This window comes from Zonotrichia leucophrys, chromosome 9 (assembly GCF_028769735.1).
Source record: "Zonotrichia leucophrys gambelii isolate GWCS_2022_RI chromosome 9, RI_Zleu_2.0, whole genome shotgun sequence".
NCBI lineage: Eukaryota > Metazoa > Chordata > Aves > Passeriformes > Passerellidae > Zonotrichia > Zonotrichia leucophrys.
The window spans coordinates 6,830,365-6,851,426 of record NC_088179.1 but is presented as its reverse complement, the minus strand read 5'-3'; the positions used below and the strand labels follow the sequence as shown (position 1 = coordinate 6,851,426).

The window sequence follows — 21,062 nt, the reverse complement described above, 5'->3', positions numbered from 1 at the left end:
GAAAGTAATGAAGCAGACTTGTTAGTTTTGGGACAAAGAAACCCACAGAAGTCATTCTCTGTCATTTTTCTTTTACCATAAGTTCTTCCCAGCCCACAGTGTTGCAGCTAGAGGGATAAGTAGTAGGCAACAGCTTCTCCTCAGAGCTCCTGAGTATGGGGATAAAACCGAATGGCTTCCATCAGCCTTCACAATTTTTTTATGCCTTTGCCTGAGCTTTTCTATCATAAATTTATCTGCCTGTTTAGAAGTGTATTTGTAATGTGTTCAAGAACATGTGCTAGGAATACAGTTGCTTTTACCACATAAAATTGCATGGTTCTTAATTTTCTGTGACTTAGGAGTAAAAGGAATTTGCAGGCAACAAGAGGTCTCTTGTTTTTCCTAGATATTGAAGACTAAGGAATCCAGCCATGGTAAAAGGCATTCAAGCAATGCACTTTGGTGTGATACATTTTATTCTCTTCTTGACTCCCTCCCAGTGCTGTAATGCATCTGTTATAGTTGGATCCATTATTTATGGATAAGAGGGTGTTGCCACCTTTCCTTGCCCAGCTATCAGAAAAGATCTGGAGGATTGGAAAGGATCCCTAGAAGAATGACTGGGTGATACCTCTGATGGCACATAAATCAGTGAATGTTGGAGTAGTCTTTGAAGGAAATACAACTGTGTGACTGCTTTAGACTCATTCTTCTCTGTGAAACTGGACACCAAACTTAATTATGTTTATTCTCACCTCAGAAGGCAGTTCTGTTACATGAAGTACTTCCTACAGTATGTATATGTATACAGTATGTATATGTTGTTTTAGGAGAAAGAGTTTTTTAATATTTTCTTTCCTTTACTTTGTTCAACCAGGCACCTGTGCAGGCCGTGCCACAACCGTGAAAAAGCCAAGGGACTGGGCAAGTACATTTGTCAGAAGTGCCACTTGATAATTGATGAGCAACCTCTGATGTTTAGGAATGATTCCTATCATCCAGATCACTTCAACTGCACCCACTGTGGGTATGTAGTCATACTGTAAACTCTGACAAAAAAGGAGAGAGACAAACAGTTGAGTCAGCAGTGCAGGTCTAAACTTTGCTGCCTTCACATTGTTATTGTTGAGCAAATAGAAATTGTGTGAGGTAGAAACTGAAATGAGTTTGGAAAAACTTCAGAAAGTTTAGTTTTACTTTGCCATTCAATATTCTCTTATTCTAACATAGTTTATAATGAAAGTGAAAATAGTTCCTTGGCATGAATTTATCTGAAAGGCTGTGTGCAGATTATCATAGTAGAGTTTTCCAAAAATAAGAGTTACCAGGCTGTCCAAAATAGTTTCACTTTGAATTCCTGGATAGAGGGAAAAAAGATGGCTTGATGAGCTGTGTCAGTCTTTTGGCACTGTCCATTGCCACTCTGGTACCTGTCTGACCTGAGTTACTTACACTGAAGGCATTTTAACTGGGCACAGTGCTGCCCCAGAATGGATAACAGTGCAAGTAAATGTCTCAGTGCTGAGCACTGCTAGGATGGCTCTTGCACCTGAGCTCTGCCATTCAGAGATACCTCGAGTCTTAGCAGGACACTGTGAGTGTCCATGTAGGTGCACCTTGTATGTCTGTGAGAGTATCCAGCTGCAGACATGACTGTCTGCAGACCTTCTTGTCTGGCAATCTGAGAAAGCAATTTTAGAGAGATGAGTTGACAGTGACTGTATTTCACTAGCTAAAATGACTGTATTGGCAGTGTGAACGTTGCCTAGGTTAACTCTGAGTTTAGTGTTGCAGCAGTTGCTCCTGGGCGCCGCAGAGTTCCCTCAGTGCCCTGAGGCGGGTTTGTGTTGCAGGAAGGAGCTGACGGCCGAGGCGCGGGAGCTGAAGGGCGAGCTCTACTGCCTGCCCTGCCACGACAAGATGGGCATCCCCATCTGCGGCGCCTGCCGCAGGCCCATCGAGGGCCGCGTGGTCAACGCGCTGGGCAAGCAGTGGCACGTCGAGGTGAGGCCTCCTGAACCTGGAACTGCCCCCAGCAGCTCGTCTGGAACAGGGCTGGTGCTGCTGGGAAGCTGTAGACATGCAAGGGGTCTGTGATTTATGGATTCAGACAAAACCCAATTGCTTGTGCTTGGGATTGTGTTCACCTTTTGTGAGTGAATGAGTTACAGCAGGGCATCAGGGTTCCTAAGAAAGCTGTTTTCACAACTGTAATAACTCAGTTTTAAAATTCATAATGATCCTTGCAGAATAGGCCTCACTGAAAAGCAGTTACTTACTAATAAATATACATATTTTGTATGATGCACTTAGATATATCCTCTCCAATTTTAGTTACCTGGCACATAACAGTGTTGGAGTTTTTCCTGAAAGCTGAGCAATCCTTGCTTTTTAAGCCTTTTCAGTCCATTGTTTCTATAACTTTCAGCTGAGTCATCACAACTTGCTCTGAATTTTTAGTCATCTTTGTTTCAGTCATTTATGCCTCCTAGGGCTTGACCTGAGAGACATGCTGCTGCTCATTTGAGGTGTTCTCATACCAACTGTTTATGTTCCTGCTTCTCTTCCCTGAAACAAGCAAGACAGTAGTCCACAAGTCTATCAGGATAGACACAAAATGATTGCCCTTCCAGCAGGTCTTCCACCTACCCTTAGTACAACTCTTAATCACTATAAATAGACTAAATATCTCCTTTTTTTTTTTTTGCTTCTATAAAGATCTTTCCTGTCTGTGCTTCATTAAAGCATTGACATAACAGCTTTAAATGAAAAGAGGTAGATTTAGATTAGAGACTGGGAAGGAATTCTTCCCTGTAAGTCCCTGAGGCCCTGGCACGGGCTGCCCCATCCCTGAAAGTGTCCAAGGCCAGGTTGGAATCAGATGAGCCTTAAGGTCCCTTCCAACCCAAACTATTTTGTGATCAAGTGTCATGTATTGAGCTAGGATTTATTGCCATGTTTTTACCTGATGATGGGAAAGTTGTTTTGCCTGCCATGAAATGTTGGGTTGTTGCTTTTTTTTTTTTTTATTTTACAGCATTTTGTTTGTGCCAAGTGTGAGAAGCCATTCTTGGGGCACCGACACTATGAGAAAAAGGGGCTGGCCTATTGTGAGACTCATTATAATCAGGTAAATTCAGCCATCTGTGATGTAGGTATTGTTGTGTCTGGGAAATGCTTTTTCATGTTTTGTTTATGCAAAGCTATGCAGATTTTGCATAATCTGAATTTGTAGATGCAATGGAATAATAAGAAATTAGTCAGATTTAACAGAAAAAGAATGGTTTTTCTTGGCAGAAAAGTGATGCTGAAAACAGAATAGAAATGTCCTGGGGATATTGATTTTTACTTGTGCCATTGACAGAAAATCACTGACCACGTGTTGAGATTAAAATCCCTGTGATTTTACTTCTGATTTATTTCTGTGGGCTTCTTTGATAATTACTTCTTTCTGTGGGCACAAGGCAACTATTGTGTTGTCTAAAATATAAAAAAGTAGATTAGTTAAAAAATAAAAAAAAAACAGAGAAACCAATCAAACCCTGTTTGTTCTGTGTGATTTGACTGAACAATGTTTTGGTTTGGAATTTTCTTCTGTCAGATAAATAACTCATAAGAGGTAAGTGTTGCTGTTCTGACAGTGGCTGTATTTTAGCAATAGTTCTATTTTGGGGTTTGTAGTTGAGCATCAGGAGATGTTTGTCTACACAAAGCATCATACTCTACCCATCCTTTCTTCTCCACAGGACTTTAAGATCCCCTAACAGTGCTAGAGTGTGAGGCATCAACAAAAAAGGTTTTGTAGTGTTTAGTGGTATGAGATCCAAAGGAACATAGGCTATTTGGCAAGTGTATGAGAAGTTATTCAGAAGATTTAAATTGGTATATTTGGGAGCCTCTGGTGTATCTGGGAATTCTTTGATTATTAGTATTTAATGTCCACACCAGCTGTGTGATTTGGGAACCATGAGTAGTCAGCAACATGAGTTTGTATTCTTATTTCTTTTTCTGTGCAGCTCTTTGGAGATGTCTGCTACAACTGCAGCCACGTGATAGAGGGAGATGGTAAGATTTGTTCTCTCCTTGTTTTGGGTTGCTGTCCTTGTTTCATTTGTTAGTGCAGCTGTTGCAGTCCCACAGTTGCAAGACAACAGTGTTTGTTTTCACATCTGGCTTCATTTGAATTTGGATATAAATCTGAATTCAAACAATCCATCAGTTTCCTCTTACTTGGTGCTTTTACTTTTGCAGTGGTGTCAGCTCTTAACAAGGCCTGGTGTGTGAATTGCTTCTCCTGCTCCACCTGCAATGTCAAGCTCACACTGAAGTAAGTCAGTGTTTGTATTTTGGACCACGAGAGTGAGACATTTGCCCCTAAGGCAGGGTATCAGCCCGGAGGAGCTGTGAGCCTCAGCCTCTCTGAAGGCCAATATACCTTTCTCTGAGGGAACAGGTGTGCTTATAATTCCACTGATTTCAGCACTGAAAGGGAGCTGGCACTCAGCATCCTCTCTGATCTATTTTCCTTCATGAATCTATCCTGTAAGGAGGTTGGGTAAGAGGGGAGCTCATTCAGCAGTACAGAGGGAAGGCTTTAAACATGGAGGAACTGCCTGTCCTGGATAACCTGCAGCCTTCATGTCTCCTTAACTGTGGTTGCTCCCCTCAATGACAATGTTTGCTGTTGCATAAATTATTTTGAAATAAATATGTACCTCAAATATATATAGAAGAGGGGCAGGAAAAAAAAAACAGTCCTACATTTTTCCTTTCTCAGGTTCAAAACTTTATCCTACTCTGCTGGGTTGGCTCCACTGGCCACATGAAGGAGCTCTAATTCATCCCTAAGGGGACCTCTGAAGGGACACTTGTATTCTACAGTTACAAAATTATTATTCTAGACTGCTACATGTAAATATATAGCAAAATCTTGCTCCTTATTTGCCCAGCAATACTAAATACCTCAGTTCACTGATAAGAATCCAGTCTCTACACTTGCATCACCAGATGAGGAAATGAGTTGTTTTACAAATGGAATACAATGCTTGCAACAACACTGATGTAGATGTGTGGAAATTTTAATTAGTGGAGCATACAGTTTGCAAATACCATTTGAATAACTTTTCTTTGTGTTAAAGGAATAAATTTGTGGAGTTTGACATGAAGCCTGTGTGCAAGAAATGCTATGAGAAATTCCCTCTGGAGCTGAAGAAACGTCTGAAGAAGTTGTCAGAGCTGGCATCCAAGAAGATCCATCCTAAAGCTTTAGATTTAAACTCTGCTTAAAGCAAACAGGTCTGTCAGTCTCCTGACTGCACTCTTAACACAAGCTGCTGCTCACTGCAGCTGTTGATTACAGAAGCAATTACTAAGAAGTGGAACCAAAGATAAGCAGTACCTTCCCCTGCTTCTGGTGATGTCTCTTGCATCTAGACTGTCCCTTTTCCCAAGCAATTGTCTATTAACACTGGCAGGAAGAGGAATATGAGTTCTGCTTGAGCAGTGCACAGGCTGATTATTAATTTGCTACTAACATTGCATTTTGCCTTTGTGGAGCTATACACAATCTTTCCTTCTTCACTTGAGCTTTACTACTCTTTCCGCTCCTCTAGTCCAAGGAATTTGGAAAGAGTGGTTAAATGTAGGGCTGGAAGAAATGTCAGATTTGCTCTTTCTCAATCAGAGTATCAGAATTTTTCTTCTTACTCTGGCTGAAGCAGTTTTTAGGGTTTTTAATATATAGGCAAATAGTTTGAAAGTTGTCATTCTTCACTACGTGTGAAAAGTTCTCATCTTTCTCCAGATTCCTATAGAGAATATATGGGTGCCCTATCCCATATCCCAATCCTTCTGGTTGGTATATTTACTGGGCAAGCCCAGGAACCAGTAGCTATGGCATCTGCACTGCCCACTTAGACCCAGTGTTAAGGCAGCTAAGAAGTTTCCTTTGCTGCTTCTGTGCTCAGTACTAGGGAGATTTCAGCTGTCAAGGCCATGTGAGCCTCTTCAGAATAGCTGGGCTCTCCTTAAGGAGAAGGTGGCTTTAGGAAACAAAACATTTTATTAGAACTGACACTCATTTTCTCTGTTCTCTACTACTACATGGCTGGTAGAGCTTCTGCTGGGCAATGTCCTGTCCATTGGCATAGCTGATATTTATTGAGGCAGTGTGGCTGGAGCATTGGTTACTCTTCTGCATAAGGAAATTGAATAAATAATATGGTACCAATTTAAGCACTTCAGTTTTCCCTTTCTCACTTTATTTGCCAGCCAATATATGCTTGTTGGTCATGCTCCACAAAGCCCAATTACATGAAGGTGTTTCTAATGTTTACATTTTGTAGCAAACGTGTTACACAGAAAAACCCATTTTTCTTAAAATTTTTACCCAAATAAGAGTCCCATTCATCTTTCTTTTTGAGACCTGAGTTTACTTCAGGAGAGGATCTCAGACATGATGCTAACATCTCAAGCATATAGTCCTCCTCTGAAAATTTGTCTGTCACCAGTGAGATTTCACTGGTCCTACTGTCTCTGCTACCACATCCCAAGGTGCTGAGAAATTTCCTGGTTTTGGATATTCTCAATACTTCTTTAGAGGGGAGCCATCAACAGTGCTGTCCCTGAGCCCACCTGCACAATGTGAGAAGGTCACTGGGATCTGAGTCCCCCAGAGGTGACCCCCATACTTCCTTGTGCTGAACTGAGCTGAGCAGCCTGAAAATCCCTTCCCATGAACAGTTGTGAGACTCTGCCTGTCCCTTTGCAAGGCTGACAAGTACTGGAGGACTTACTGCCCTTTGCATGATTTAAATCTTGCAAAAAGTGGCTGGTTTAGTCAGTCAGATGAACACAGCAGTTGGGCCAAGACAGCACCCTGCAGCCACAGGTGTATTTGGTAGCAAGAAGTTAAAGCTTCCCCACTTCTTGTGTGTGTTAGCAGCAACTGGACTGGGGCAATACCTTAGAACTGTGTTACTGTGCTTGCTGGATCAATACCCATGGAACTGCACCAGGGATAGCAAAGCAGTGGTAGGAATTCCTGGATAAGTGATCAGAATCCCACATGTGAGACCATCTCTTAGAGCTTCACTGCCTTTGCTGACTCATTTCCCTCAGCTGCTTTGCTTTTTGTTGCTGTAAGTTACCATCATCTTTTAACTGGGTTATACTGGACCCACTCTAACAATGCTGAGGGGATAGGTCTAATTTTAGCAGTAAACTCTTTCATCTTCTCCTGACCAGTTTGCACTGTAGATTCCAGTAACAGTAGCTGCTTGTGCCACTGCTTTAGGAGAACACGTGGCTATTCATTGTTCTCTCATCAGCCTTAAAATGGCCTTTTAGTTAAGGGCACAAAGAACAGCATGTCTTTTGGTGTAGTAGTGTGGCCCTGCAGAGACCCTCATTTACAGTCAAACCTGTTGTTTGACATTTTGTCACAGCATAAAACACTTGAATTCTGACCTAGGTGCAGCTCAGTATGTTATGCAGATTCTTCTCAGCATAAAACATTCCTGTTCCTGTAATCTCAGTCACAGGCCCTGTGTAATGCTGAATCTGAGCAGCTGTGTATCCCCAGCCTCCTGGGAAGTGGTGGAGGAACACACAGCCACACATTCCTGGTAAATATGGGAGGACTAAGTAACTAGCAGCCAATAGATAATATTATTTCAGCAGCCACTCACATTCAGCAATGGAAAATGCATGTATGTGAATGTGAATGGCATTATTTCTGTGCTGCCAGTGAAGTTTAATGGGTGCTTTCACCTTGTCTCGTGTTAGAAATTTGGCAGACCTAGAAAGCTTCAGAGTTCTAAGGAGAGGTGATATCATTCTCTTTGATAAGCTGTTCAGTTCTCTAGGATCTGAACTATGTCCTTATCTCTGGGACATTTTGCAAAATTAGTTACGAACAAAATAATTGTAATCCCTGGTCTCTATACTAATGGAGGGTGATATTCTCTTAAATTATTAATTTTTCACAATAATTTTTCTTATACTTCTGGTGCCCATAGCCTGCAATGCACAGAGTTAAAGTAGTTTGAGCCTACAATGTGCAGAGTTAAATTAGTTTGTTACCAATACATCTTGGTGAGAGTGGAGTTGAAGGACTAGGAGAAATAACCATAAATGGCTTTAAAAAATGCATCTTCCTCTACTTCTGTCAGTCTACTTTTTTAAAACCAAGTAGAATATAGTGCAAACTCACAAGTTCTCCCTAGTGCCTTGGTAGGCTGACAGGTTGGGTTTTGTTTTCTTTTTAATTAAGATAGACAAGGTGTCAGTAAGAAATAAGCTGCATGCTTTTTTTCCATTGCTGTAAATAGACCTGTTGGCCAAATTCTTCCTAAGCATCACACCACTGGAGAGTAGAGATTTATATGAAGGTTGAGCTTGGCTCAGAAATCTACACTTAATAGAAGATGTCTCATACTATACATTTATATTTATACCTAATTCATATTTATACCTAATTAAAATCACTAACACTCACTGAGTACACTTGAAAATGGTTTTGCTTTCAGAAAGCATGGTGTGTGAGGCTTGTTTTCATGGGTATGCTAATCACCTGCAGTGCTTCTTTATGGCTCTAATCCTCTCTCTAGATTTGTGTCCTGGTGTTTTTACAGGAGTCTGTGCAGTGATGGCAAACACTGGTCAGCCTTTTGTAGAGAGAATTCCTGATGTGGCATGGCTGGTACTAGATGATATGACTGACACTCTTTCAGAAGTGATTGGTTGGGGAAGGAATAGATTGCAGGCAAGCATGTAATAAACATGGTTATATTAGTCTGTAAAGCACTGTTAAGTGCTGAGGGTATTAGACTGAGAAAAGAATTAGCAGCTGCCTGCCTTGGTTCAGGCCTTGGTGGGTTCTGCACTGTGTAGAGCTCTCACTTTATCACACGTTGTTTGAGCTGTCTAACCAAAGCACATGATTGTAGATTGAAATGCTGTAATACTGTGCCTTTGTATGTTCTTGTATTAAAGTTAACTGTAATACATTTTAAATCTTTACACAAAAAAAAAAAAGAAAAAAAATTGTGCAGTGTACAGTTAATGCCATATTTTCAGTGCTTAGCCAGAGCCTGTTACCCACTCTGAGGAATCCTGGGAGTGCTGAAACCTGAGGCACTGTTGTGGTGAATTCATGTTGTGGACCTGTGCTGCTTCTGTGGTGATGTGGTGGTTGATGAGGATGTGCAGAAAGGGGTATCATCCTTTTAGTGGCTGTGTTGTACAAATTGTGTTGTGTAGGTAATGAGCAGATGGGATATTATGATAATTTACAGGATATAGTGGATATTTGGTTGATTTAGGTCACATGGATCTGGAGCAAACATTCAACTTGGTTAAAAAAAAAGACATTGTGGTTGATTTTCTGCAGTCTTTATTTAAAAACCAGAAACAATACAGTTTGGCTGCAAGATTTCTTTTTGTACAGGTGAAGTGTTGAACATTTCTCACTTATAGCTAGTTAGTTAGATCAGACACTGGGTGACAAAACCACTCTGGGTAATTAGACTCCAGCATTTCCATTGCCAGCAATGGACACTACAGCAGGAGCATCTAACTGCTTGCAAAAAGATCAGCTATTCTGACAGGTGTGGCACTCATTTAGATGCACAAAGAGAGTGGGCTCTTCCCTGCCACCATATACAAAACTCCCACCAGCATTTGAATTTTGTGCACACGTGTCTGAGGCAACAAGAGATCCATTGTGCATCCATTGGCAAAGTTGAGAGATCAGGCAGGGCTGCTTTTCCAGCACTGCCAGTTGTGTCTCAAGGAACTTGGTGTAAATGCTTTAAGACATGTTCATGTTTCACTGGGAGTGAGGGAGGAATGCTTGATCTGAGGGGGAAGCAGCTAAGCTTGCTCCCACCATAGTCTGTATCTACTTTACACACACAGAGCACACTCTGGTTCCTGTGGCACCAAAGCCATGTTTCTACAAAGCTCTTAGAGATGAACAAGTGCTGAATCAAATTTTACCACTCAAGCTGTCTGCTAAACAGGAAGCAGAAGAGTTCAGGACAAATTAAAGCTATTATTTCTGTCTCGTGAGGGAATGTCTGCATAACTCCTAACAGAACATTCTTGTGGAGCAGAAAAGTCTCTTTTCAACAGACCTCTGTTAGACTGAGTTCTTCAGTTCTGATTTGCCCTGAATAGCTCATCTGTATCTTGAAATAGAAACAACTAAACGTGATGAACCCAAACCCCAGACTCATTTCAGAACTTACTAGAAACTGCACAGTACAAAGTGGTTGTTAGTTTCCAAGACCATTATAACATGTGGAAGAAAGAAGACTAATTTAATCGAGGCTGTGGTAAGTCAGGGGACATATTACCTTTCAAACTGTCTAGTTATCTACTACTAAAGGGCATTTCTCCACTTCTAGAATTGCCAACAGGTGGAAAAAAATTACCTTTGTTTGCAAAGACTCTTGGAGTTTGTACATTTAGTAAGAGCATATGCAATAAGGGGCATTTTCTTTCCAAAAGGAAGGCAGCTCTCCATGTGTGTCTGTCTTTGAATGGAGGAGATTCAGGCTATTGGAAGGGGCCCTCACAGGGTTTCTGCACTCCCCTAGAACATTAAAGTCCATCTAAACTTTCTCTAAATCCAGTATCTGAATGGAATTCTCATACTACATCTAAGACAGAAGTGTTACAGATAGTTGAAAGCACATGCTCACTTGAGTTTCTCCTGCACTAGTGTTTCAGCAACTCAGTTCATTCAGTGTGTGTTCAGAAGATTGATCAACAAGATTAACATTTTTTTTAAATGGCATTTCTTCTGGGATATGAAGTTACAGGTAGTTTGGCACAAGTACAGGTCATGGGCTCTATTTCCACTCTCAGGCTGGGAGGTTCTTTTGCTTGTTTACAGCATTCATGAGCAGGCGTACGTAAGATGTTAACAGGTCATCCATTTTGTAACCCTGTCAGGGAAGAAAAAAGTCTTAAATCTCTCAGGGAACTCCAGAAACAAAAATAACTATCCTTTCCTCCCCTTTTTATTATCTTCTCAGGTTCTTCTTCAGGTTCTTCTGTCCTTATATGGATTTCTTTTCTTTCAATATCTGTCAGTGTTTTAGTTACAATTTATCCATTCCTTCCTCGGCTTTTCATAGATTTCAAAAACTTTACAGAGCATAGCTCTGCTGTCTACTTGGTATTCACTCTGTAGCTTGACTTGTACTTAAGCTTTTCTGTCAGAGTAGTTAGCCTTTAAATGTATTTGTTATCTTTACAAATCTACCTTTAAATATGAATACAGTGATGCTTCTCTGAGATTGTGAATAGTCTGAAACCAGTTTTTAAGGTGGTACCACTCCCTGGAAAATATCAAGTCTTGCAAGGCTGGCATTACTACATAACTGGAGGCAGCCCTGCAAGACAAAAAGCTTATGTAGTTTTGCAGTCTTAACTTCTCAAATGGATAGAATTTTGATGTATGGGAAGAATTTGGGAAATGGCTGTTTTTCCTTGTGTCCTGTGTCATGCATCTTTGCACCAGATGGCATTGTATATGAACTGAACCAGTTCTAAATGGCAGCTTTATTGACACAGCAGTGAATGCTTTTGGTATTTATGGTATAATTGGTATAATTATCATATATATGGTACAGTTTCTTTGGTATAATGCTGCACTGGTATTTATCTGTGTTCATACCATCTTTTGTAGCAATTGGGGTTGGAAAGGAAAAACTAGGATTTTGTTGTGTCTTAGTTGGCGAAACTCTTCTTACCAGAGATGTCTCACATAAGAGTCGGTTTCCTCGTACCAGGTTCCCTATGGTCATGTGAAAATATGTGCTCCCACTGCTCCAGTTGGAGATCTTATTGAAGGGGTAGACTACTAAAATATCCTGTAGGGGGAAACAAAGTGATCTATACAACATTTCTCAAATGAAAACAGGCTGTTACATAAGAAAACTTGTAGACCCAGAGAATTCTTGTTCTTTCTCACTTCATTTATAAAAATAGTGGGTGAAGGTAATTCCTGAATCCAGGTTAGTGGTATATTGTATTTTCACCAAACAGGTAAATCTTAATCACACTAATGAGACTTCCTTTCATTATATATTGCTCTTTGCCTTAGCATACTGCCATTAGATTTACAATAATCCAAACCTGTCTTCTAATTTGTTTGGTTATTGAAAGCAAATAGTGCTACTCCCTTTTCCTGAGACCTTGGTAAGACCAGACTGTTGGGGTTAGACTGCAGCTAAATATGGCCATTCAGCCTGATCTCTTACACACCTGGGGCTTCCTGCAAAGCATTTTTCTGAAGCAGATTCCTGGGTGCACTGCCCATCCATCTTCCTGATCTTACCACCTTGCCAGGTCTAACATGATTCCCATGTCTTTTTTCAGAGATGTTCTATCCTATTCCTTTCCAGAATAGAAACAGCAGAGAAGTGATTTGAGGCAGTAACATTTTCTTCAGTTTCACACAGAAAAAATGAATAGAGAGCCTCTATCCTCTCCTACCATTCCTGGGCAAGGTCCTATCAGTGTCACTAAATTGTCAGGGTCTGTTCAGTCCTTCCTTAGATGGACTTGTGAGAAGCAGCTGTTACCTTTGTCTTCTGATGTATCAGTGACACTCCTTGCTTGTTGATTGCAATCAGTACAATCTCTGGGAAATTGGGCTCCGAGGCTTGCTGCAAAAGAGTAACACAGCAAGGTAAGCAGAAAATTGAGAAATTATCTGTATCAGGGGCCTAGTGACCTTTGAGAGTGTCCAGTGCTTCTTGTTCTCTTTCCCAAATGAACACTGAAACATTTTGGCCATATATTGATGACTTGAGCAAATGCTACATGACAGCAGAATCAGATCCATTATTTACTATGCTGTCTGATAACAGGTTAAATGATTGATTGCAAACCATTTAAGAGCCTGGTGAGGAGAAATTAAAGGTAACACATGGGAAATTATTCTTGGGTGATATCCACTCTAGCATGAGAGGATTAGTACCATTCTGTTCTGAGGGAAGAGTCACCAAAGAGGTAAGATTTGGCAACATTTTCTTGTGGAGAGCAATGACAGGACAATTTAGCCCCCTACAGCTACTACACAATTGTAGTAGAGGTCTTATAACTAGAGCAACAACATAGCCAGTAAACAACAAGCATAGTTTAGAATGAATAAAGAATCCATCTCCCAATTTGGAAGAAACTGAATTTTCCTCTATAGATTACAGGAATTCAGCTTTATAATGTATTTTTACTTTCAGATATGGAATTATAGTCAGTCTGTACCCCTTGGTACTGATCTACTACCAAATCCTCTCAGACAGGCCTTCAAACGTACCTTCACCTCAAAAAAGGCTGATCCAAACGTTGGCCACCGGTGTATCATTTTCAAGAAAGCAATCTTGGCCTCATCCACAGTTTTTCCTTCATGTTTACTGTATGCTGCAATAATGCTCTGTTTAGAAGAGGATACAAAGCCAGCTGAGTTGGAGACAGGCAGGTTTCCAAGGCCTAGCCTTAGCACTAAAGACAGCATCAGCTCATCACCACAATCAGGCTTTTTGCCCCAACAGCAGAAAACTGAAAATGAAGACAGCTGCTATGCCATGGGGCAAGGTGAAGCCAGAACCCTCCAGTGTTCCTTATTCCTCTGCTGGGTGAAGGAAGCCCAGCAGCCTGAGGAAATGGACTTCAGGGCAGAGGGACAACGTGAGATAAAACTCAGAGAGCCAGTGTTCAGCACCCACAGACACAAATTACATCTTTGACTGAAAAATGGAGGGTGAATTTTCCCTTCATATTTGAAAGAATGTCCTGTGTTTTCCTCAGCAGACTAAGTGGTAAGTACTTGCTGAAACCTCCTTGCCCTTTTTGTGGATAAAAGAGCCTTTTGCTGTAAGTAGCATAGACAGGGTGCAAGGAAATTGATTTGCTGCCAATAAATACTTATGAGATATCTTAATTTTCTCTTTCTGTCCAATATCCTCAACTTCCAAGTCTCATCACTGGCTCTTCTATCTCTAACTCTTTTTCTGGGCACTAGAAATAGATGAGTATCTCCAAGAAAGATGCACACTTCAGGTAAGCCATCCAAGCCTGCAAATATCTTTCAGAATTTTGGTAGAGTGTGTAAAATCTGGATTGTAAGGGGCAATTCCTCTTGCTATCCTGCTGGCAAATCCAGCAATATCCAATACCATCCTTCCAGAGTACTCTCAAAGACCATCAGATCAAAAATGTAGTGTGGCTCAGTGTGTTTTCTCTCCTAAAGCTCTGTAAATGCAATATGACTAATGAAAGCTGATGTTCTTACCTTCTTCCACTCATCTGGTGCCACTGCTCGGAGCAGATTGTCTGGCACCAGCTCCTTCAGGATTTTGGGGATGGCTGCCAGCTGCGTGCGGTCGTTGTTGAAGCGCGCTTTATAAATCAGCCCTGCCAGCTGCACAGCTTCATCCTTGGAGCACTTGTGGTAGCCTCTGAGGTACTTTGGCAGCTCCTGCAAGAGACCAGCTCTGAATCCAGACACAATAGACTTAAACATTCTAAATTTGTGAGGTCAGGACACAAGGCTTGCCAAACACAGTCCAAGGACATCCAAAGAACTTTTAGCTCTTTCTGAAGGTTCTCTGGATGATCTTTAAAGATCCAACCAAAAGTTTCTGTGATTCTCTGATTTATGGAGCACAATGAGCATTTCCACAGTACAGTGAGATAAAGGAGCTCTCAACATGTTCAGTATAGCTCAGGTTGAACATTGTGAGAAATAAATCTGTTCTGAGACTTAGCTGTGCCCCCTCTGGAGGAGGTATTCCTCTGGAGGCTCTATAATGCAGGCTTTCAAGAGGGAGACAGTAATACTCCTACAGACTTAATGTCTCACAAGAAATTAAGGTATTACAAGGTACCTCTTCTTTAGGGAGCTGCTTACCTGGTGGTAATGGAAAATGGTATCAGCTTTCACATCCTTGCCAGGAGTGACATTCAGCCACAGCTTTCTCATGAAGTACACCTCATAGGCCACAGACAGAGCAGCCCCTAAGGAGATCAGACCTTGTTAGTGCTCTCTGTGTCACTGATAGTCCTACAGTTTTTAAATGGCTTGTGAATTTCTTCAGAAAAGTAATTATGGTTTTAATAGTAAACAGAATTACTAACAAAACAACACAAAAAGCCATTTTATATGACAAAAGAAATTATCAGTTTTCAGTTCCTGGACACTGCTTATACAATGATCAGATGGAGGAGAAGTTGAGGGACTATCATTGAGTATTTGTTATTGCATGCTGCTCATGATAGCTGCCTGCTGGTGTACAAGGCACCCAAATTCTCTTACACAGATGTGAATACATCTCCTGATGGCTGTGCTTCTACAAATGAATTGTGATTTAGTGCACCCACATCTTTAAACTGATTTTCAGAGCTCCTAGCAGCTACATCAGCTGAGGGAAGAGAAGTTAGAAGGTCTTAGATACATAGACAGAGCTTCATGGAGTTATGGAGTTGAACCTCAGCTGTCCTGAAATATGTGAAGGTAAGGACAAATTGATAAAGAGTTTGAGTTTGATATTGGTTTCAAAACATGTATTATCTATGGGTTGGGGGTGGGATGGTAAGTGCAAGGTATTGCTGTTATTATTAGATTGTTTTATTCAAACAAGTGGTTCCTTGACAACATAATGTGTCTGGGTATCACCAGGTAATAACCTGGTTAAAAATTTTCTAACAACTCAAGAAATGTGAGTGACACTCTGTAAAGAACCTATTTCCATGTGTTGGCTGATTCTTAGTATTTGAGGATCAACCTATCTAACTTGCATATATCCAGCTGTGTGTTTTGGATACAACAGGTCAAAAAAGTCTTCTGTACCAATTTTAAATTTCTGGTGAGATCCGCCCCCCAGAAACGTTCTGGTGTTTTTGATAGTCAGTGCTTGGCTGCATCAGGTCACTGATCTTGCTGCTGATGCAGGCATTAACCATGTATGTACAAACAAAAATGATACAAATGACTCTGGTAAACACTTCCCAAGATGGACTGAATCCTACTGGATGGATCAGCTGCTTTCCAGTTCAACACAGCATCTCATGCAGCTTCTGGTCATGCTGGCATTTTCCTTACCATCTTTTCCTGGCCTGTTCCTTTTGTTCCAGTCTGTCACCTGCCTTAGTGAGTCAAAGAAGTAGTCTGCTTCATTCTGACTGATCACCTGCAGAGGCCAAGCAATGAGGGAGAGAAAGGAGGGGTTAGCACACCATATAAAATACTGCCTGTGCCACATACCCATGTATCAGGCTGAATTTTCTTTCTATGTTTACAGTGAGAGGGCAGAATTATAGCAGGAAAGAAGTGGAAAAATAGGAGGAGAAAGGCCCAATTTATATTTCATACAGGGATCTTTATTGCATCTTCTGTTGCATTTTGCTTTCCAGTTGTTTATTGAAGTCAAGCTGAAGATGCCTAGCTTATTCCCAGTCTTCTTCCCTTTGTAAAGTGTTGTTACATATTGGGTTTCTCTTTTCAGGAAGGCAGCACACCAGAACCTCCTTGTGCTAGGGCTCAGTGCTGCTTTTGCCTTAATCAAAGTTTCAGAGAGAAGGGACCTCTCAGTGAGACAGCCAGCCCAAGCTTCAGCTCGGGCAAGGCAGGCTCCCAACAAACCAGAGAGTGATTGATTGGTGCTGGTTGCCCCTTCTTTCCCTCATCCTAGTGGGCACTGTACATGTGCAGCACATCTGGGCAAAGTCTGGGTGAGAAAGGGCTGAATCCAGCAGTATGCAACCATCCTAGCAGCTGCTGGAAGGCCTGCATCTCTGCTTTTAGTGCCACCTGGGTACTGGCAGAATGATAGAAGCTCTGCATCTCCATCCAGCTCATTCATGAGACTGAAGATAATTGTCAACTGCTAAAAGTTCAAGTTTAGGTTGTATCCCCTCAGTAAGACAGAAGCAGTAATCACCTGCTGTGGTTCTTGGCTTTGTATGGTTGTTTAGGTGGCCTGGTAATTAAATACATATTACCTGGTAAAAAATACATATTAAGAGAGGAGGGGCAGCCTGGCTACCCTGCCAGAGTGAAGAAGGAGTTACCTTGTCTGCGATCTTCACAAAGAGGCTGAAACCTTCCCAGGAGTGCAGCTGCAATTTGGAAGCGATGTTCTGACACAGAGTCTGGATTTTGGTGTTTGTTCCCACATCAAATGTCTATGAGATAACAAGACTCTTGTTACACAGAGGAGAGTAAGAAATAAGAATATTGAATGTCTTCACACATGCTCCTGGATGAGCACATCATGACTGGAATAATGGTCAAGGCTGGGAAAACAAGTAAGTGCTCACCAGTTCTGTTTCGTTGGGGAAGAAAATCTTGTGTGAGATCTTAGTGTTGTTCTGTAAGATGGCCTCAACCTCCACAGGATGAGGTGCCCACTTCCTGCAGCCACTCCTGGAAAATGCCACCACCATCGTAAGAGACATCAGTTTAATCATTGAGGAAATGAACAGCAGTATTCCAGCCAAACAGCAGGCACCCTCCAAAGTGCCAGTACTCTGTGATGGGGCTGGCTCCAATGCACCTCCACCCCAGTGTAAATTCAGTGTATTAACAGCAAGAAACTGAGGGTTTATTAGCAGGTAACGTGAAAGTCTATTCTGCTCTGCAAGGAGGTTGCATGAATAAGGCACCTTCCTAGCCAGCACTATTGCCTCTTCTGTGGATTCAGCAGCATTTTTCCTTACTGACTGACATGTGAATATAGCAACTACAAGGAGAAATACATTTTATTTAATTCCTGCATCAGTAAAAAGCTATATATTTGGATACAAAATTACTTGGAGCCCAAGTACCAAAAAGGTCTGGAGAGCTGCTTGAAAGCATTTTATGTGAGAGCTGAAGTGCAGTCACTGACTTAGGAGGTGCTTAAGCTGTACAAGCCCAGTTCTTTGAAATTATAGCTCAGAGCAGAGCTGCCTTTTACAGCAAAGGAACTGGCCCTGAAATCTCAGTCATGCCAGAATCTTGACATAGTTAAAGCGAGAACAAATCTAGCAAATTACCTCCTGGGGCTGGTAAGTTCTTGTCCTCTGTGGCATAGAGCAGGCTGCTCAGGTATTTTGAACACCATAGCTGGTGTTATGGGCCTCTCACATGGGGTCGGTCTCTTAGGAGGAGGTTAGTCTGGATCCAAGCTTTAATTGGGTGGATTTGAAAACTAATTTTTTTCCATCCAATAAAGGAAGACTTGACTGTAACCAAGCTGAACAGCATGTGCTTTGTACTGTGCAGGCACTGTATGAAGGACCTTCCCTGCTCAGTCACCTGTTCCTGCCGTGGCATCAGAGGGAGGCCCTGGGAGCTCAGGGAATTGCTGCAGAGGCACAGGGCTACCCACCTCTCCTTGCAGCCTGAGCTAGGAATTCACTGCCAAGGTGAGATCTGCTTAACACCCATCAGGGTGGTTCCCTGGCCAGGATTCTGGGGGTGAAGCTGTAAGGTGGTTTATGGCACAAAAGGTGTGTACCCCAGGGCTCAGTTGGGTTCCCCTGTGTGTGTTTAGGTCAATCCTTTGAGTTGCCTGCTCTACCCTTTCCAAAGAGACCAGGTTACTTACAGGGAGAAGTTGGACTAGATGATCATTGAAGATCCCTTCCAACTGAAATAGTTTATTCTATTCTGTTCTATTCTATTCTGTCTTAAGCAGATGCAAGTTTACTCTTAAGAAAAGAACTTAGAAGATAAGATTTGTCTTTGTTCCACTTCCCATCCCCCAGGCTCCAGATCTGGGGCAGTTTAGCAAATAAAATCCTCCTTCCAAGCAGCCCATTCTGCTTTCCCCTCCCTATTTGCTGTCTCTAAAGAAGCTCTGTACAGCTCAACAGGGCTTAGAGCATGAATAGCACATGATATAGGGAGGCAGGAATTTTTAAGTCTTCTCAATAGAAATAAACAATGAATAGCATTCCTTGCCATGCATTTTTCAGACACTTCAAAAGCAAGTTCAATGTGTGGTGACATTTCCCCAGCAGTGCCAAACCCCATCCACTGCAAGGGGGACATCCACTATGTTAGTGTTCCCCTAGAGCCTGACCTGTGGGGCTCACAGACAAACATGTGGCCCAGCCTGAGGGGAAGGGGAAGATGCAGGAGCTGAAAGGAGAAATCTTTGGGCAGATTCTTTACTGATGAGGTCTGTGGCAGGGAAGTGGTAAATCACAGCACCATCAAAAGGGAGAAGGCTGCAGTCAACCTTGGTGCTAAATCTTTGTTCTCAGAGGGGCAAGCTGGGTTATTCCAGTGCTTGGAGGAATCTAGGGAAGCCTTTCCCTTACAGTTCAGTGATCCTTCCTGAATCCTGTCATCCTTCCTCTCTCTCTGGTTTTGTAATGTCCCTTAGAATGACAACTCATTTGGAAGCTCAGGAAACACTGTGGTTTGGGGGTCTTATGCTTCAGCCTGGGGTAATGCCAAGTGGATGGAGAAGTCCTTGCTGTGAGCAGCCAGGTAAGAGTCAGGGCTTTGTTCTTTTGGGTTTTTTTAAAGAATAGGAATTGATTGTACTGATCCTTTGAACAATGACATGCTGCCTCACCAAAGAAAAGTAAGGTCAGGATATCATCAGTGGCATCATTCCAAGCTGCCTGCCCTTTAGGATGTTTGAAATACCCAGCTCTGGGAGTCAAGTGGTTATGTGTGGTGATGAACTTTTTAAAATTCTACTAACTGTGAAAGAAAAAGCTGAAACTGTGACATAGACCTCTCTTCAATGGTTCAAAGTCCATAAAGAAAGTTAAAATGAATGATCATTTGAAAAACCAAGATGTAAAGAGGAAAAGGAAAACAACAGTTGCACTGTTTTAGCCTGTGTGTTTTCTGGGACCTGATTATTGCTATTTGAGCACTTTGAGCTGGTTGTATGCCAGATTATTTACCTCATTACTGTCTGAATCCTCCGACGGCACCCCGGGGCCAGTGTTTCTTTCTGGCGTGTCTCTATGAACTTCTGGGCGTGTTTGAGCAGTGACTTGCTGGGTGGGAAGAGGCCAGTGCAGAGCCAGAGCAGCTGCCAGCCCTTGGTCTCGCTGTACCTGGGAACACAAACCAACAGTTCTGCTACAACCACATAGAATTCTCTGTTTGAGCACATACCAGCTACAGGGAAGAGAAATGCACCCCATCGTGGTCCATTGTGCAGAGAGCTGCAAATCAACAGAGCCTTCACCCAGGCTCTGGCATTCGTTTGCTGTGCAGCAGCCACAGCCTGCATGTGAAGACAGTGCCAACTCCTGCATAAGAAATACTCATGACAGATGCAAACCTCATGGATAAATATAAATTCCAGTTTAGCAGCCGTCTCAGTAGCAGTGAGCCTGGTGGCATCCTCTTGGAAAGCCACTGCTGATTTGGTGTTCAAGCTCACATGTATTCAGATCCTGGTTTCTCAGTGGATGTATTCACCTGCCCTCTGCACTGGCCACCTTTGCTCAGGGCATGAACACTTTGCATGCACTGGCTTCCCCTTACAGGTACTCCTGTTCTGAAAAATGAACATGGTGATAGCATCATGTAGTGAGGTGGATGCAGTTCTTAAATGTTCCAGATCGAGCTGCTACTATTTTTCAGGTGGAAATCCAGTTCTTCCAACCTCTGCATCTGTGAAATCTGACAGTTTAAGTTCTTCTGGCACCTTGCCCTTACCATTAAGAAGGGCTCTGCAGCCTTGAGGTGGTCAGTCATTCTGCCTCAAAGCCAGAGCAGAGCTCACTTCAGCTGTGCTCTGAGATTGCTCTGAAATGCTCACTGGTGTGAAGTGGTTTTGGTTGGGCAAGTCAGCATGTCTGGCTCTGAAAGGGCATCAGACTTTTCTGAATAAAGAGGTTCTGGCTTCTTTATTCCCACTCACTGTTCTAATTTTGCAGATGAAAACAGACTATTTTAATCCCATTTATACTCTATAGAGTGGTGTTTGTGTCTGTGTGAGAGCAGGACATGGTCCATAACACAGCAGCCTGGGAAGATGAAAGATTTGTTGCTCTGGCTGTTCTAATGAAAGTATATGCAAATAGCCACCTTTCAAGCATTGTTTTTTCCA

At 42.1% G+C, this 21,062-nt stretch overlaps 2 protein-coding genes across 5 annotated transcripts in view; one reads left to right on the top strand and one right to left on the bottom strand.

Moving 5' to 3' along the window:
- The window catches only part of LIMS2 (LIM zinc finger domain containing 2), a 32,579-nt gene extending 23,273 nt beyond the window's left edge, over positions 1-9,306 (top strand). For 2 of the 3 annotated variants that reach the window (XM_064720716.1, XM_064720717.1), the window contains exons 5-10: positions 860-1,009; positions 1,836-1,986; positions 3,020-3,112; positions 3,999-4,047; positions 4,234-4,309; positions 5,121-9,305. In XM_064720716.1, coding sequence (XP_064576786.1) covers positions 860-1,009; positions 1,836-1,986; positions 3,020-3,112; positions 3,999-4,047; positions 4,234-4,309; positions 5,121-5,268 — 667 coding nt within the window. In that variant the 3' untranslated portion in view covers positions 5,269-9,305. Of the gene's footprint in view, positions 1-859; positions 1,010-1,835; positions 1,987-3,019; positions 3,113-3,998; positions 4,048-4,233; positions 4,310-5,120 lie in introns of all 3 variants that reach the window. The other variant, XM_064720718.1, reaches the window with a different exon arrangement.
- A 1,516-nt stretch (positions 9,307-10,822) lies between these two features.
- Positions 10,823-21,062, bottom strand: part of MYO7B (myosin VIIB) — a 46,383-nt gene continuing 36,143 nt past the window's right edge. For both annotated transcript variants that reach the window (XM_064720784.1, XM_064720785.1), the window contains exons 39-48: positions 19,903-20,058; positions 17,314-17,419; positions 17,065-17,178; positions 16,097-16,184; positions 14,906-15,012; positions 14,288-14,473; positions 13,313-13,429; positions 12,579-12,662; positions 11,745-11,864; positions 10,823-10,934 (exon numbers count right to left, since the gene is read on the bottom strand). In XM_064720784.1, the coding sequence (XP_064576854.1) occupies positions 10,851-10,934; positions 11,745-11,864; positions 12,579-12,662; positions 13,313-13,429; positions 14,288-14,473; positions 14,906-15,012; positions 16,097-16,184; positions 17,065-17,178; positions 17,314-17,419; positions 19,903-20,058 (1,162 nt within the window). In that variant the 3' untranslated portion in view covers positions 10,823-10,850. The remainder of the gene's footprint in view (positions 10,935-11,744; positions 11,865-12,578; positions 12,663-13,312; positions 13,430-14,287; positions 14,474-14,905; positions 15,013-16,096; positions 16,185-17,064; positions 17,179-17,313; positions 17,420-19,902; positions 20,059-21,062) is intronic.